This window comes from Sapajus apella, unplaced genomic scaffold (genome assembly GCF_009761245.1).
Source record: "Sapajus apella isolate SASKATOON/1434 unplaced genomic scaffold, GSC_monkey_1.0 scaffold2, whole genome shotgun sequence".
Lineage (NCBI taxonomy): Eukaryota > Metazoa > Chordata > Mammalia > Primates > Cebidae > Sapajus > Sapajus apella.
In genome coordinates, this window is record NW_022436942.1 from 63,449,906 (window position 1) to 63,468,280 (window position 18,375).

At 43.7% G+C, this 18,375-nt stretch overlaps 1 protein-coding gene across 2 annotated transcripts in view; it reads right to left on the bottom strand.

The window, feature by feature from the left end:
* APPL2 (adaptor protein, phosphotyrosine interacting with PH domain and leucine zipper 2) overlaps positions 1 to 18,375 on the bottom strand; it is a 62,051-nt gene that overhangs the window by 32,101 nt on the left and 11,575 nt on the right. For both annotated transcript variants that reach the window (XM_032300027.1, XM_032300023.1), the window contains exons 3-5: positions 8,239 to 8,298; positions 7,640 to 7,711; positions 2,092 to 2,179 (exon numbers count right to left, since the gene is read on the bottom strand). In XM_032300027.1, coding sequence (XP_032155918.1) covers positions 2,092 to 2,179; positions 7,640 to 7,711; positions 8,239 to 8,298 — 220 coding nt within the window. The remainder of the gene's footprint in view (positions 1 to 2,091; positions 2,180 to 7,639; positions 7,712 to 8,238; positions 8,299 to 18,375) is intronic.

Genomic DNA, 18,375 nt, shown 5'->3' on the forward strand with positions numbered 1-18,375 from the left:
AATCCATTTTCATTTTGTAACAAAGCAAAGCCACTCACATCTATGTTGGTTATATTGTTTTTCAGTTCGACTCCGGCTTTTAAATTCTCTTCGCATTATTCATCCTCTTTGGAGATCAGGCTGCTTTCTGCCCTTCCCTGCTTGCATTTTTCTTTCTTTCTCTCCTATCTTTTACTTCTCGTTGGAGTCAAGTTTTAAGTTTCCTTACTGATCAATTTTAAGTAGCTTCCTAAATAGCTCTTGTGTTCTCTTCATTCAGATTATGTACTTGTGTTTGTGAATAAATAAAGGCCAAGAAATGTAAGATAAAACACCACTGTCTAGGCAGAGGGGAGGTCAGATTCTGATTTGCTTCTGATGTTGACTCAGGTATGACCTGGGGCCAAATACTTCAAAGCGATGTCCTGGTGGCATCAGAAAAAGATATTTAACTTTTTTCAAAGATACTAAGAAGATTCCTTCTTACTACTGATGAGCAGTTTTATTCCACTCAAAAAATCACCATCCTGGGCATATACTACTCATCCATGTCTGGGGTCACTCTGGATTACCGGAGGCCACTGTCATTAATGCCATTGGGCACTCTAAATTCTAGTTCTGCCTCCCATCAACAAAACTGAAAGACATAAATCTGACAACACAGGCCTTAGGAGATGATATTTTCTTTCCAATGGACTTGAAGTCTGTTTTTAAAATGACATCCCTAGCAGTGAACTGCTCAAAGAAAAATAAATAAATAATAAAATGACATCACACTCACTTTTAATGATTTTATTTAGAGAAAACCTTTCAAAAAATGCACCTGCTAAGGCCTTCAGTGAGGACTGAATAATCAGCAGATGACTGCATCAAGCATGTTTCAGCTTCCCATGCCATGACAGATGAGCAACACTAAAAAGCATTAAAATTCCTGCTTCGTTTAATCGAGGGTTCCCTTTATGCAAGCAAATGGATGTATTACTCGTAATTTTTTAGGTATTAAGTTTTAGTGCTGTCAAACTGACCTTGGGTAGAGTTTATACCAGTTCTAACATCGTCCCTTAGCCTCAGGTGACACGATCACAGGGGATTTCAAAGCAAGGGGAGAAAATCTTTAAGACTTATCTTTAGATTTACTGCAAACTCTTCCCTCCACCCATAAAAACAGTTTTAAGGTGATATATTTTTAAAGAGGAAGTAATATACTGAGCAGATCTTTTTGCATTCAGGCTTATGCTTTTTGGGGGCCAGCAATTGTTTCAGTGTTCTAGAAAATGCAGTTCTTAAACTCTAATAAATATTTTCAATGAAGAGAAAATAGGACTGGAAAATCTGTAGTCCCTTTTCTAACATCTTGAAAGTTTTTCAAGATTAATTCATTCTTTTTTCTGTGTATTTTGTGACTACCTTGATTTCTAAGAAATATAAAATGGTCCTGCTTTATTTTAGTTGAAGAGCCAAAATTAGTTCAAAAGGACAACTAAGTTCTTGCATGATTCACAGATTCCCTTACTCACTGTGAGTTCCAGGAGAGCAGTCCCCATCTGCCCATTCACAGCTGCATCCCCAGAGTCTAGCACAGAGAAAGCAAGCTTCCCCTCTCCAACCCCCACAACTTTCCATTCCAAAGCATTCACTGTTCCCTCAAGAACAGCATGACTTTACAAATGTCCCCTAACCTAGATCACGGCCTTAACATCATTTTTCAAAACTTAGCTTAGAGATCACCTTCTCCAGGAAGCCTTCCCTAGCATCTTATCTCCAAAAAAAGGTGACCACGCCTTTTGCCTTTCTGTGTGCTGTTTTTACTCCATGTGCAACTCTGTCCTGCTGCCCTCATCACACGACATCACAACAATGTTTCCACACCTGTGTTCTCACTGGCCTGTGACCTCCTTTAGGTGAGCTGGCAACACAGAGGGAAGTCAGTAAAAATTCGCTGAATTGAACGGCTCAAAAAAAAAAAAAAAAAAAAAAAGGCATTTCCCAGCAGTCCACACATTTAAAGAAAGTAATGCACTAAGAATTATTATTAAAAAAAAAAAAAGAATTATTATTAAGTGCGGTACATAGTATTTTGAAGGTAACTGGCATTGAACTCAGTTACTTTACCTGTGAGATCCTTTTCTCGGAATTGTATAATAGGTAGAACCATTGTGTCTGCCAACTGCTTAGCCAGCTCTGTATGGAGAACGTTAAGCTGAAACAAAGAGAATGCTGTTCAAGAAAATTAAATACATTATGATTATCGACACAGTCTCATTTCACCAAGGAATCACACTGAACACTTCTGTGAGGTTACACAGCTCAGTAAGGCTTCCTTAGCAAATAGTACCCTTGATAAAGCACTAAATGATACTGGCCTAGAAGCATGAAAAATGAAATGCAAGGTTCTGACTAACCAAGGCACCAGTGAAGTTTGCTAACAGAGTGCTGGGCCCACAGTTACCCTGTTCATCGGGCAGACTCTGCTTCTTCTGTGTTCCCACTCAGCCCCACCCCACTGGAGAATCGGAATGCTTGGATGTGCGTCCAGAGAACACAGCCAGCTGTCAGTGCTGGTTATGGCTCAGGACCTCGCCAGGCTGCTCTGCTCTCTCTCTCTCCAGGGAGGCTGAAGCCATACCTGAAAAACAGGCCTGCTGGGAACCTACTTGCCTGAAAACCACAGCCAGCTATGGCTTGGGAATGACTCTGGAGAAAGAATACTACCTACCGAAACAACTCTGCCAGATTTCAGACCTCTAGTCTAGAAAAGAGCCTTTCTGAGAATAAGATGACTGTATTTGAATATGATGCTCCTCACCAGAAGATTTTAACAGCGCTTGACTCTTTCTCTCCTTCTACCTCAAGGACTCAGTAAATCCTATCTTTGTAAATTATCTAGGAGAAACAAAAATCATCCCATCAGGGCATCTTTGAGCATTTTTGTGTGCCAGCTTTATATGTTTTATACTATGTGGTTCTCACCCCTTCTCTCAGTTAGGTATTATTTATCGTCACACTTTACAGACAGGCAAATAGTTCTCCAAATCCAGAGGGCAAATAAATAGCATGGCTGGACTTTTAATCCAGGCTGTTGGGCTCTAAGATTCGTTTTACTTTCCACTACATAGCCTGGGATACAGAATTTGTCCTTGATGCTCACATGTTTGAGAATCTAGACGTCGGCAATGAATACAGTGGAAGGGATTCTCCCACTAGACTGCACACTTCCAGATATTTTGGGATTCCTGCTGGGTGACTAAGGGGAAATCACCAGCAATTATTTTTGGATTCAACATGTGGCAAAGTTTCCTTTAGCAGTGAGTGCTGGCAGTCACACATATGCATCAACCTTACGCACACGCATCTCCCAACAGATCTGGTCCTTTGTGGCTGTGGCTTCAGAGGCCACTCTTATACACTGGAAGGCTTGCCTAAGGTCAACCATTTGCCAGGCAAGAGAACACGGAGCAAGCTGCTAATGCTTTCCCTATCATTCAGCCGAATCGAGCATGGCAGCTGTATTCTGAGGGTAACACAGGAAGACAGCCATGCCAGTAAATGCCTTCAGGACAGAATGTGCTGACTATTTTCCAGAATAACTTCAATAAGAAAGTATTTTTTTTTAATTAACGGTTTTTTTTTTTAACAGTTAACAGGCTCTGTGCTTGACACTTTGATAGACATTATTTAATTCAATCAATGTAACAGCTCAACTAAGTGAGACTTTCTGCTGCCATACAAGATGGAGAAACCAAAACTCAGAAAGATTAAGTGGCTTTCCAATGGTTACGCATTTCACAAACGGCAAATTTCCCAGCTACTAGATTTCTCCTCAGGGATTAAGGGGGTTATGTCATCAGCTTTTCATGTGGGGCTTTTGAGCTGTGAGCTGTACAGGATAATCATTGCTGACCACAGTACCCTCACAGAGGAGAATGGAAGGAGCATGGGCCACCTCTCCCAACTTTAGCATCACCATATAGAAAATGGGGCCAATAGCATCTTCCTTGCATAAGACATGTAAGGACAAGGAAGTGACATGAACAGGAGGCACTCAGAGCACAGTGTGTGGCATACATGCTCCGTGTTCAGTCAGTGAACTCTGTAATTATGATGACCTCCTGTCTCAGTTGCACTCAAAGGAAGTGGTCCAGAAACTCTGCTTTTAGGGAAGTCATCATGCACGGAAATCTCTGCATAACTTACAACATGGAAGATCTCATTCCAATGCATTCTATTAAATACGAGCCACATACGTCTCTACTTTTGGTTGAACTTTCCTTTAATTTCTGAGTCAAATTAACTTGTCTTAAAATTTTTTCAACCCGATTTAGGCCCAGGTAGAGAAAACAGCCTCAAAAGCTACTCTCCTTTTCCCAGATCTAGGCCCCACCTGGGCTAACTGCTTTCAATCTCTGGGTCTTTACATCAATAGGTTTGTCTGAAAACTCCTTGCAAAACTAACCTTCCAGGGTGCCATGATACTACCTATAAAAACCACACTTCTGTCCTTTGGGAACTATTCACTCCCCACTAAAACAATCATCATTCCTGCCCATGACAAGATGGTTGTGAGTAAATCCTTTAAACTGGAAATCTTGCTTCTAGGGGTTTCGACAACTAATGACTTAGCAACTCTCTTCTCAAGGAAACATGTGACTCAGGGTACCGTCTATTGTTTCTCACCCTGGGTTATCTTTCCACTGTTATTAAGAAAAAATTCTTCCCCTTACCTTCCAAAAAATCAACTTTTGCTCCTCTATAATTACATCTTCTATCCATTTCAACACATCTGAGAGAGAGCCACAGCTCTCTCATGCATGTGATATCATGAGATAATAAAAAACATATATTTGGTCTTTGCCCCAGTTCTTGGCATAGAGCTCCTAAAACCCTCATGATTTCCTGAGCAACAGGGGTGCCAGGAGCATATTTTATTATAACATTTGGTCTCTGACTCCAGTTTTTGACACAGAGCTCCTAATCCTTTGGAATTTCCTGGGTGATGGGAGTGTCTTTTGTTCTGATGAGGCAATGCCTGGGGGCCTCCAGGATAGGGGCTGGTCACCAGAAAGACCAGGCCATGGTTACCAGCTTGGAGCTTTCAGCCCCACCCCCATCTTCCAGGAAGGCGAGAGAGCTGGCCACATCTATGTGATGAAGCTGCCAACAAAAATACCTGAATTGCAGGGTTTGGAGGGCTTCCAGGCCACTAAACACCTGGCAGTACCCAGGAGGGTGACGTGCCCAGAGAGGGCATGGAAGCTCCATGCCACCAGCCCTGAACCTTGCCCTATACATCGCTTTATCTGGCTGTTCATCTGTGTCCTCTGTAATATCCTTTATAATAAACTGGTAAATTTAAGTGTTTCCCTGATTTGTGAGCCATTCTAGCAAATGATCAAAGCCCAGGGGGATGTTGTGGGAACCCCCAATTTATAGCTGGTTTGTCAGAAGTACCAGAAGCCTAGACTTGCAACTGGCATCTGAAGTGTGGGGGAGGGGGCAGGCTGGTGGGATCATGCCCTTAACTGGTGAGATCTGAGGCTATCTCCAGATACATACATTGGAATTAAGTTAAACTGTAGGATGGCTAGGTAGTGTCACAGAATTGCTTGATGTGGGGAAAACCCACGCTTTTTGGTGACCAGAAGTATGCCGAGTGTTGAAAGTACAGACAGAGTTTGTCTTTTTCTTACTCTTTAGTAGGGTAGAGGACAAAGCCCAGTAAGAACCATATGACGGCTGGGCGCGGTGGCTCAAGCCTGTAATCCCAGCACTTTGGGAGGCCGAGGCGGGTGGATCACGAGGTCAAGAGATGGAGACCATCCTGGTCAACATGGTGAAACCCCGTCTCTGCTAAAACTACAAAAAATTAGCTGGGCATGGTGGCGCGTGCCTGTAATCCCAGCTACTCAGGAGGCTGAGGCAGGAGAATTGCCTGAACCCAGGAGGCGGAGGTTGCGGTGAGCCGAGATCGCGCCATTGCACTCCAGCCTGGGTAACATGAGTGAATCTCAAAAAAAAAAAAAAAAAAGAACCATATGACGTGTTCACTTTTATATCCCATTTTATATCCCCAGTGCCTAGAAAAGCGTTTGCTAAATAGGAGGTCATCAATAAATGTTTGTGGAATAAATAATGTCTTGAACTGGTTTGCTGAATAAATGAAAGTGCAGTCAGTATAGTTTTATATGCATGTTAGTTTCTCATTTTGTAAACCGAAGACAGTATCCACTGCAGATCAATAACTGGTGAGTTAAACGGCATCTGCACATTCCTTTATGTTTATTCTTTATCATGGTTTTCTGAGTATTAGAAACTCCTTGAAAGATGCAACTACTTATATCTATCTAATTTTGCAGAGTTCTGTCCAACATTAGTAGCATCTGAGCTCTTATGTTTTTTACAATTAGAATTTATTTTTCTATAACACCTGGTTGTTTTTGTTTGTTTTGTTTCTTATGAATATTCCAAATGTACTATACAATATAGCTATAAGAACAGTTGTATTAAACCCTTTGTAGTGAGCTAGGCACGGTGGCTCATGTCTGTAACCACAGCACTTTGGGAGGCTTAGACGGGAGGCTCCCTTGAGGCCAGCCTGGGCAACAAAGCAAGATGCCATCTTTACAAAACTAAAAAAATAACAAAAAAACCATAAAACAAACCCTTTGTAGTGGGTTGAGCTGTGCCCCTCCCCTGAAAGATATATCTACCCAGAACATGGCAATATTTGAAAAAAAGAGTCTTTGCAGGCGGGGTGCGGTGGCTCAAGCCAGTAATCCTAGCACTTTGGGAGGCTGAGGTGGGCAGATCACGAGGTCAAGAGATCGAGACCATTCTGGCCAACATGGTGAAACCCCGTCTCTACTAAAAACACAAAAAAATTAGCTAGATGTGGTGGTGCATGCCTGTAGTCCCAGCTACCAGGGAGGCTGAGGCAGAAGAATTGCTTGAACCCGGGAGGCAGAGGTTGCAGTGAGCCGAGATTGCGCCACTGCACTCCAGCCTGGCGCCTGGTGACAGAGCGAAACTCTATCTTAAAAAAAAAAAAAGAGTCTTTGCAGATGTAATGAAGGATCCTGAAATGAGATCATCCTGGATTGCCACTAAATCCAATGCCAAGTATCTTTATAAGAAGAGAAGACATGGGAGAGGAAAAACTTGGAGGGTAGTGGGGATGTAAGGCCAGGCTGGAGTGATGCTGCCACAGCCAAGGAACACCTGAAGCCACTGAAAGATGCAAAAGGATTCTCCCTGGAGCCAATGGAGGGAGGGTGGCCCTGCCAGCACCTTAACTTCAGCCTTCCAGCCTCCAGAAGACTGACTGGGGGGATGGGGGGGATAAAGTTCTGTTGCTTGAAGCTACCTATTCATGGGAATTTATTATGACAATCCCGAGAAACTAAAATACTCTCCTTTGGAAACTGAATTCTTAGAAATCTTTTTTTTGGGGTCTATTCTTCATATATATTGAAGCTTTTCCCCTTAAACCAGAAACAAACATAATATACAACCTCTCCTATGAAAGGAACCTTGGAAGATCAACAAGTTAAGATACCTTCTCAGATATTTAAGTGAATATTTAAAAATGGAAAGTGGGCCAAAATAACAACAAAAGAAAGTTAAAGAAAGACTCAAATACAAATTTTCTATGTTGCTATCTTACCTCATCCACCACTTTGGAAAAATAGTGGAGTGTTGAAATTACTTCTTCATCACCCTTGCCAAGGGCAAAGTTCTAAGAGCAAAGAATAAAAGAGCCAGGTGTTAAGTGAATGCCAGGGAATTCAGCACAAAGCATCACCTGCAAAACATGACCCTCCACGCCGGTGTCCTTTCTTCTCCAAGAGCCCATCCTGTCAGAAGCGTCTACCTGAAGAGGGGGTCAGAGCTATCCCCTTTGCTGTGCCCACGGGGTGCACTCATCTGACCCTCCCTGGCCATTCCTTTCTGTCAAACATAATGATACCTTTATTTGAGTGTTTATTTCTTAGAATTGCTAATGTTGATTCACTTGTAGTCCCTTGGAGACTCAGAGCCCTCAATGGCAGTGAACACTTCTATAGGCTAATTAGAATACCTCACAATGACTGAGGGATAATCGCTGGTTTCAATATATCAGTGGGAGGGAAAAGAAAAGACAAAAATATGAAGAAAAAACAAATAATTTAAGTCTCTAAAGGATGACTTGGATATTTCTTTAAAAGAATTCCACTTAAGAAAGTCCTGAATACGGCATCATAGGCCACATAAACTTCAAGTTACCTGTTTTTCATATCCCAGCAGTTGCTTAGAAAGCTGCTGGGTGGCCAGGCACATCTCATTCTGTGGAGAAAAGAGAAAAAGCAAGTAAGATTAGTCAACGCATACACAGTCACTGAAAAATGCCATCTCAGAGAATCCCTTTAAAAGTAATATTGGCTGGGCCCATATGGTGCACGCCTATAATCCTAGTACTTTGGGAGATTGAGGCAGGAAGATCACTTGAGACCAGGAGTTTGAAACCACACTGGGCAACATAGCAAGACTCCATCTCTGAAAAAAAAAAAAAAAAAAAATTAAATTATCCAAGCAGGATGGCAGGCACTTATAGTCCCAGCTACTTAGGAAGCCAAGGCAGGAGGATCCCTTGAGCCCAGGAGGTTGAGGCTGCAGTGAGCCATCACTGTGCCACTGCATTCTAGCCTGGGTGACAGAGTGAGACCGTGTCTCTTAAAAAAAATTATAAAAGAAAAAAAATCCCTTTCCAGCAGATGTAGCTAAAAACAAAAGAAAAAAGAATATGTGTACACCTGTCAAATAATAAAATGTTTTGTTCAGACATTTGGAAAACAAGACCAAAACAAATCAAAAGGTTAAAACTTGCTAGTTTATTCTTTAACCCTTTACAAATGACTGCTCCTTCTGGTCATTCAGTCCATAAACAAATACAGTGAGCAATTAAATATGCCAGACATTCAATAAGGGCATAGTCCATGTCCTCATGGGGCTTTTTGGGGAAGCAGGCATCAAAAAAATAGTTACAAGTATGATGAGAACTGCAAAAGAAAAATACTGGATGTGTTGGGAGACTTTGACAGACAGTCTCTAGGGAACAGATGTTTTAAGCAGGCTCCTGAAGAAAGACTAGGAGTCAGCCATGGGGACCATCTTTCCAGGAGGGGCCAACAAGGGGAAGAAGCGCAGTACCTATATGAACAGCTCTGAAGTGGAGAGTGGCTCGTGCAAGGGCTGTGTGCTTGGAGGCAAGATCAGGCTGGCAATGAGGCAGTGGGAAGGTGTGCAGGTCCCCAGGGCCCAGGCTCAGACATATCGGAAGCACGGGGGGGACTGAAGTAGCATATGACAAGGTCAGATTCCACCAGGCTTAGAACACTCGCTGGCAATGATGGATGGTAACAGAAGCACAGCTAAACCCAAATGTCCCAGAAAACCCAAGGAAGCCCTGCTCTTCAAGAGCTGCGATGCTCTGGGAGGCCTGTTCTGTGCCATTTTCACCAGCCGGTACTGCTCATTTTCTTCTCTTATTTATTCCTCCAATCCCTGGCTACAGAGCAGTTTTCTACCACTATGCTCCTACCACTGATGTGGCCAGCCCAGAAAATTTGCCTTACATTTCTAAAGCTCAGTTAAAGATTAAGAGTCAGGGGTTTCAAAGACCTGGAACCAACCCAAATGCCCATCGATGACAGACTGGACAAGGAAAATGTGGCACGTATACACCATGGAATATTATGCAGCCATCAAAAACGATGAGTTCGTGTCCTTTGTAGGGACATGGATGAACCTGGAAACCATCATTCTCAGCAAACTGTCACAAGAACAGAAAATCAAACACCACATGTTCTCACTCATAGGTGGGTATTGAACAATGAGAACACATGGATACAGGGAGGGGAGCATCACACACTGGGGTCTGTCGGGGGAAATAGGGGAGGGACAGCACGGGGTGGGGAGTTGGGGAGAGATAGCATGGGAGAAATGCCAGATATAGGTGAAGGGGAGGAAGGCAGCACATCACACTTCCATGTGTGTACCTATGCAACAATCTTGCATGTTATTCACATGTACCCCCAAACCTAAAATACAATAAAAAACAAAAAAAAAAGAGTCAGGGGTTTATTCCTAAGGAGCAGAGCCACCGTGGCACAGATGATGGGAGGACACTGGCCTGCCTTCTTGGCCTTGGCCTCCACTGGCTATTTCTCTGGGGTTGCTGTTCCTTTAAGGCTAAGTCCTGAGCTCTGCAGGAGCTTATTTTATTTTTCCCAGTCCTATTTGGCAGAATATAGCAGAGTCAAATTTTTTTGGACCTCTTTGCGGACAACTGGCCAACCCTGACTTCCTGCTCTGCCCTAAGAAATAGGCATTAATAAGACCAGGAAATGTGGCACTTTCTCCTCAGAAGAAAGTCAGACAAATAGAACCAAAGTGCCTGGCTTTGGCATCCTACTGGTATTTGACCGCTTTCAAACCAACCAGAAATGTGTCTTCTAGCTACATAGTCAAGAAGGCAGCAAGTAGACAAATCCACAAGTACTACGTCCTTCATTTAGACAGGAACATCCAACAGTTCTTAGCACACAGCAAGCACTCAACAAATGTTTGATGCATGAATGAATGAACGAATGAACGAACAAGGTTAGAAGACTCATCTAAATTCCAAGTTTAAAACAATACCTGAAATCATGGTGTGAAGGGAAAAAAATCCTTTCTAACCGTATAAGGAAATATCACAAATGAAATAAAACACGAAGCAACTGGCCAGGGACTACGACCTGTCAACCATCTTTAGCAGTGCACAGGAACAAAGGTCTTATCGCACTCACTGGGCTGATACTCGGCTATAACCAAAAATCTCTTGCACCTTCTCTGAGTTAGCAGCAGATGGATTCATTCAAGTTACATTGGCATCCACCTGAGGGCAGCACCATGTGGAAAATGATTTGGAGACCAACAGAATCATTACGGTAACAGCAGCTAACATTTACGGAGTGCTTAATTCATGCCGGACCCTATGCTATATGCATTTTGTGTGCTACCTCAATTAATCTGATGACCCTGTAAAGCGGGTTCTAATTAATAGGTCAATTTTATAAATGAAGAAGCTGAAGCACTGGGAGTTTAAGCCACCTGTACAAGGCTACACAGCTGATGAGTGGCAGGGCTAGGATGTGAACCTGGAGCTGCCTGATTCTAAAATCCACACTCCTACACGCTACTAAGATCCCAAGTTCTACTGCAAGGCAGGGGATGAGAAGGCCTCTGCTTTACACTAGGGTGGGCAAACTGTTTCTGTAAGGAGCCAGAGAGTAAATACTTTTGGCTTGTGGGCCATATAGTCTTTGCCACAACTATTCAACTCTGCTTTGTAGCACTGAAGAAACAGAAATAACATGTAAACAAGTAAATGTGGCTTCATTCTGATACAACTTTATTTACAAAAATAAGATGCGGGCCCAAGAGCCATGGATTGCTGATCCTGCTTCGTCATCAGATGTCTCAGAAGACCTGTTCTTTTGCCACAGCCTCCTCACAAGGCTCTCGTAAGCTACACTACTTCAGATCCCAGGAGCTTCTACTCTTCTAATTCATCCTTTTCTTTTAATCAGCTCTAACATGTTACTTCCCCATATATGCCTCCTTCAGAGACTGGTCAACACGTATACCCACCCTCCAAGCCTTCCAAACAAGCCAGAGCCACAGGCCACTCAAATTCTTCCTTAAAGCTTACTGGGGCCGGGCGCGGTGGCTCAAGCCTGTAATCCCAGCACTTTGGGAGGCCGAGGCAGATGGATCACGAGGTCAAGAGATCGAGACCATCCTGGTCAACATGGTGAAACCCCGTCTCTACTAAAAATACAAAAATTAGCTGGGCATGGTGGCGCGTGCCTGTAATCCCAGCTACTCAGGAGGCTGAGGCAGGAGAATTGCCTGAACCCAGGAGGCGGAGGTTGCGGTGAGCTGAGATCGCGCCACTGCACTCCAGCCTGGGTAACATGAGTGAAACTCCGTCTCAAAAAAAAAAAAAAAGCTTACTGGTAAGTGATCTGAATGTAATGGAGGGACCTGCGGGGAACTGCCAGCATTAGGCTGTACCCAAAGCTCAAGGGGAGGATACTCATGTGCCACCCACACAGCCACACAGCTCCACCTCAGCTCAGGGAAGAAGGGGCACAGCATGCAACACTCAACAGCTGCCTTCCAAAACGACTTCAAACAAGCAGACTTTCCTGGTCTCTCCTAGGAATGCCATTTGAAAATGTTGTGTGTTGGCTAGGTGCTGTGGCTCACGCCTGTAATCCTACCATTTTGGGAGGCCGAGGTGGGCGGATTACAAGGTCAGGAGTTCAAGACTAGCCTGGTCAACATGGTAAAACCCTGTCTCTACTAAAAGTACAAAAATTAGCTGGGCATGATGGTGGGCACCTGTAATCCCAGCTACTCGGGAGGCTGAGGCAGGAGAATTGCTTGAAACCGGAAAGTGGAGGTTGCTGTGAGCCCGAGATTGCACCAGCCTGGGCCACAAGAGCAAAACTCCGAAACAAGAAGAGAGAAGAGAGGAGAGAGAAGAGAAGAGGCAAGGCTGTGTGTTTTCCTATGTGTAATATTTCAGGCTGCAAGGCCAACTACAATTGGGAACTAACATACTTAAAACACGGCCTGTCACCTGCCCTGAACAGAGCACATTGTGTGCAAAGACTTTTAAACAAGATCAACTTTAATCTTACTCATACTTAATCTACTGTACACAAAGTTTGTATGAAATGCTTTACCAACATCAACTAATTAATCCACACCCTGTGCCCTGTGAGGTAAGCCCGCACAAATACCTCTGCAACAGGACTTGCGAAACTGGAGCCTGAGTGAAGAGTAAATATTAGTAACAACATCAATAAAGATAGCTGCTAAGACTGGCTGAGTCTGTTCTAAGTACCTGATGTTGCTGTTAAATGTTTTTCCTATATTATCACATTTAATCCTCACAGTGCACTCATCAAGTAGATACTATTATTATCTCCATTTTGTAAATGAGGAGACTAAGCTTCAGAAAGGATAAATAACTTTTGTAAAGCCACATGACTAGTGACTGGCAGGTTAACAACTCAACGCAGGTCTGCTGGACTCAAAATTGAAAGCTAGTGTTCTGAATATTATGCTATTCCAATCTAAAGTCCAAAATTGTACCTACTCAATACGCAGGTGGGCAGGACTTGTAGGGTCCATAGATACGAACCTAAGCCCCATACTTTTTCAGTGGTAAGAGCAAAAGAGGTGGCCTAAAATGGAAATTCTCAATGGAGCTCCAGCATTGTCTTGGGCACTAAGGGCACTCTGGCTGCCATCCACTATGCATTGCTTCGTGAGAAGCCCTGGAAGGATGCCCTGAGGACGGTTTACAGACAGCATCTCCCCTGTTCAACAGAACCTTTCAGGGCTGTCACCAAGGCAGAAAGTCAAGTGGCTAGCAAGCCCGAAAGGAAAATTGGGCTTCTGGCAAAGGAATGTTTATCTTTCTGTGGCACAGAGAGCAAACTAACTGCAACTGTCACCTGAGACCACCCAAGGGCCTCTGTGCACAGCAGCATCCATGGTGAATATGAATAGAGAGGCTGGGGAGTGGGGCAGAGGAAATCCACATCGATCTACACCAACTATTTGGCTGGAGATGTGGCCTAGAGCCAAGAGGTTGAAAGTCACATTCAGCACTCAGCATTTACTACAAAGCTGGCGGTCACACTGCACTAGTTCAGGAGCCTCTGAGGCAGGATGCACTGAGGGAGGAGTGAGGGTCGTGCGAAGAAAGTGGCTGGAGTGTCTCATGCATGGCATGGCAGCCACGGGGGGATGCCTGCTGGACCTGGACTTTATTCCAGGGGCAATGGGGAAGCACCGAGGAACTCGATGGGAGCATGACAAGCTCAGGCACGGGTGGAAGACAACCAGGAGTGACATGTGGGAAGAAAGCCCTGAAGGGAAACAGAAGACAGGTGAGGGGGGCTGACCAGGAGGCCACTTGGAGAAGTTTATATAAACAAGGTTCTGAGCCTGAGGCAGACTGTGCAGAGCAGGGCATGGAGGTGTTCCTGAGGCAGAAACAGCAGGGTGCGGTGAGTGAGGAAGGCGGGGGAGGCAGAGAACTGTGCTGCCCATGTGGAAGGCCAGATGGAGAATGGTGCCTGCAGCCAAGGAACTGAGGAAGGGATACTGGATTTGGGAATGACAAAAAAGTATGCAGTTGAGAGGTCCTTGCTTTTAGGTGGAGCTGTCCCAAATTCAGTCCTTCAGTCAACACCAATGGGGCCAGACTGCTACCCACCCAACACTGAATGGGGCCAGACGTGGTGTAGGGCACTGGCAACAAAGACAATCTGCTCTCTGGGAGCTCAGAGTCGACATAGGGACAAGGAAACCCCATCAGTACATCTTAAGTGCTCTGACCACCAAGTGCACAAGGCATTAGGGCACACTGATGAAGGGCAAGGGCACTTTGGCCAGGAGGGAAGGGAGGAAGAGAAGGTGTCAGAGGAACTTTGTCAGGCTTGCAGTCAGTCTCAGAGGCCAGGAAGGACATCTGCCAGGGCAAGGGTTTGATAAGGAAACAGGCAGCAGGAGTGGCATAGCAGAGTGGAAGGTGTGCAAAGGGTTTGGCATGTTCTACAACAGCCAGCAACAAGACAAGAGGAGCGGGCTGAGACACAGTTCACAAAGGACTCAGTGTGCCTTGCTGAGGCCTCTATGCCTTTTCCTTGTGGTTACAGAGAGCCATGAAGGCATCTGAAGATGAGGAGGTGACGGGAAGGTTTAAAGTGAGTAATCCAGCTGCAATGTGGAGGAAGAATGAAAGGTGGAAGACATCTTCCTGAAGACAAGAACTAGGAACTACAATAGCCCAGGGAAGAGCTAAAGCTAACTGCATATAACAATAGGCAAATGTTGTTTGGAATAAAGACCCGAAGTTCAGAAAGTGGCAAGGGATAGAAAAGGATTCAGAAATGGCCAGGCAGTTGCTAAAGTGATCTCGCCCAGGGAGAGAACAGAGACTCACCAGAGAAGGATTCCAAAGGAATCCTGGAGGACACCAAGGCTTCAGGGATAAGTAGCAAAAGGGTACCAGGAGAGAACCACCAAGAACAAGGGGCAGAGACCAGGAGCGGGCCAAAAGAGAGCTTTTCAGAGGAACCAATGGAAGACAGTCTCAAGGGGGTTGTCATTAACAGAATCAGATGCTGCCCACAGGCAGAATGGAGAGAGGCTGTGAACCAGGCACTAAGCAGCACCCCATGCAAGGCGGAGGCCAAGACCAGACTGAGGTGGCTTGAAGAACAAACATCAAATGTCTGGCGAGGAGGCAAAGATGGCAAATACAGCTGTTCCTTCAAGAAAGGAGGAGAGGACTAAACATCTATCTAACCCAAATAACAGTGCTGGTGCACAGTGCCATTGTAACTATTATTATTGTAACACAGAAGACATTTCTGTTAATATCAAGAGCACTCCATCTTCAGGGACTGACCTTAGCATTTTACAGGTATAAACACGATTAACTCACAAGAACCCTCTGAGGTGGGTATTCCTATGGTTTCTGTTTAGCTGATAAGGAAACTCAGGCAATCAACTGATGGCTTGACCTGCCCAAGGTTACACAGCAAGCGGCTGAGCCAAGGCTGGAACTCAGATTTGTGAAGTCCAAGGTCGCACACTTAACTCCTGTACCTGAGTGAATGGGCCTAGCCCAGAATAGTCTTTCATGCCATCTGAAAGCCGGCATGAGGGAAAGTGCAGACCTCACGTGCAGACCAAAAGCAGGGCCCCGGTCCATGAAGTCACTTCCAAGAGCCACTCAGGCCCGCTGTTCCCTCCAACCTGAAGCTACGCCCGTATCTCCACTCAGTCCCTGTCAGGTAAGTCTCAATGGACTGGTTTTCAGGGCTGCTAAAACACACAGATTAGAAAACTCATGAAACCAGGAAAGTTACTCTGGGATACAAAAAGGAACTGAGTCCTGACTCTAACGTATTACAAAGCTGTGGGCTGATAAACAGGGGTGGTTCTTCTATAATGACAAGAAGAGCCTCTAAAAGCTCACACTTCCTTGGCCTCTGCTGCCATTGATGGTGGCTAGCGTGTCAGAATGGCAAGCAAGCATAGTGGTTGAGAGAGTGCAGGCTTTGCAGTCGAATCTGAGTTTAAAAGTCTGGTTCTGCCATTCATCAGCTGTGCAACCTTAAGCTACTTAACGCCTTTGAGTCTTGGCTTCCTCATCTGTAAATACATACTATACCTTGCCTCTGTTGTGAAAGCTGAATGCTCAGCCTAATGTGTGGCACTTTTATGTGTATAATAAATAAAGGCCACTGTTTTCACCATTAAAACACACAGCTCTGACCCTGACTCCCTCCCATGTGCTTCTCCCTCCCCCATGACAAGCTCACACTCCCGGACACTCAGTACTCTCACCTGGTTTCCTAATTGGTACATTAACTTGTTTAGCTTGCTATCTATGTCATCATTTTAAAGAAAAGTATTTCTTCTTTATAACAAATTATGCATACTTTTCTCCTATTCCCTCCTACTGTCTTTACTCCAATTTGAGAAAATACTATTCCTACCTCCAATTCAGGATTTTACGATCAGGAGTTTCCGGATCAATTTTCCAGGTCAATAGTTCTAGATTCCAAAATCTTTGGTTAACAATGACTGCAGACATGTAACCGTGTTAAATTAAACCTGTTTTGCTGAAGGAAATTGAGAGTCTTAATCATGGTTCTCACTTCAAAAAAATACCATCCAAAATTTACTTAAAAAAAAAAAAAAAGCAAAAACAAAACAAAAAAATCCCACACAGACTGAAGGCAGCAACTACAAAGGTTCGTCATCTGGTGAAAGAGAACGTCAGGTTACAAGGGTTGCCAGGTTTCATGAATACTGCGGGGGCCAGCCTTCCTGTCCTGAAGACAGGAACATTATTACCGCCGCCCCCACGTTCTCGGTACAGCAGCTGAGAGGAGAAGCAAGATGACCTAAATATATTTCCTGTAAGCCCCTAACAAATCCATTTTAAAAGATTAGAAAATTTTAAACCTCTTTAGGAAAGAAAAAATATTATGGCTGAGATACAGAATGGAAATAAATATCAAATGTATTGAATTCAAAATTTGAGCAGAATTAACGGAATATGTATGTATATGCACCTATTTAGACATAACAGAAGTTTTTAACTTATTTAGCCAATAGTTTGAAAAACAGAGCGTTCTAAGTAACCGGGCTCTTCTCTGTTAATGCATTGGAAATGTATACTGCTTCTTTCAAAGGACCCACAGTGGACTATTCAGTTTCCAGTATGTGCAAAGGCACATCTGACAACTAAGAGACCAGATGTGACTCCAGGGACTACTGTAAGATACTGAAAACAGCTTAGAGCCTATACTTCATTCTAGAGGTTAAGCCAAATAAAATTTAAAATTTCCCCAAACTAGCCACAATCAGCAAAACTGCTCATAGACGTTTTCCTCTGGTTTTTCTTTTTCTTCCTCTTTCTAAAACTAAGGTCTCTGAAGGGCAACTGCAATATCAGCATCCAAAAATTTACCATGAAGTCTGATTAAAACATCTTTTATGAATACTTATCATTTATCAGCAGCATAAGTCTGGTTGTGAAAATATGATAATGAAAACCTCCATTTTGCTAAGAGTCTCTTTTTAAAAAGGAAATTATAAAACTTTAACAATCAAATTCAACATGCCTAGGTGTAAAATATTTATGGAATAATGTGCAATGAAACTGAGAAAACGTAACTTTAGGGGGAAAAAACTTGAATGGAAACAGAGAAGTATTACTATCTTAAAATGCATGTAAGAAAACAGATCAAAAAGGGAACCAGAAAAGATTTCTTTCTTCAATTAAAAACAAAACACCTAAGCTTTCAAATAAACCTGAAAAACCAAGTGCCCCTGACCCAGCCAATCTGAACACAGCCGATCACTGCTTGGCTATCTTTGAATGTGGCAGCACTAACCGGACATTTTCACCAGCCTCTGCTGCAGGAAATGCTGAGGCAAGAGGAAGGGTTTCTGGCCAGTAGGAGAACCCACGTGATGATCATGTGCTGCGAATTAAAAGCTGGGTTATAGCCTTTAGGAATGAGAGACCCACTTAATTTTGGCAAAATGTCATTTTCTGCCTCAAAAGAAAAAAATGCATGAGACAGTGTTTGGAATCCCCAAGTAAATGATTCTGACAGACACAAAGGCAGAACAGAGACTCCAGTGGCAGAGACACAGTCTCTTACGTCTCGGGGTTTTTAAGCCTTAAATAAGAGACATATCATTTAGTGACGAAATACGAACTGCTGAGTAGCAAGCAATTTCAGGTATAAGCCCAGTAAGAACATTCCTGTT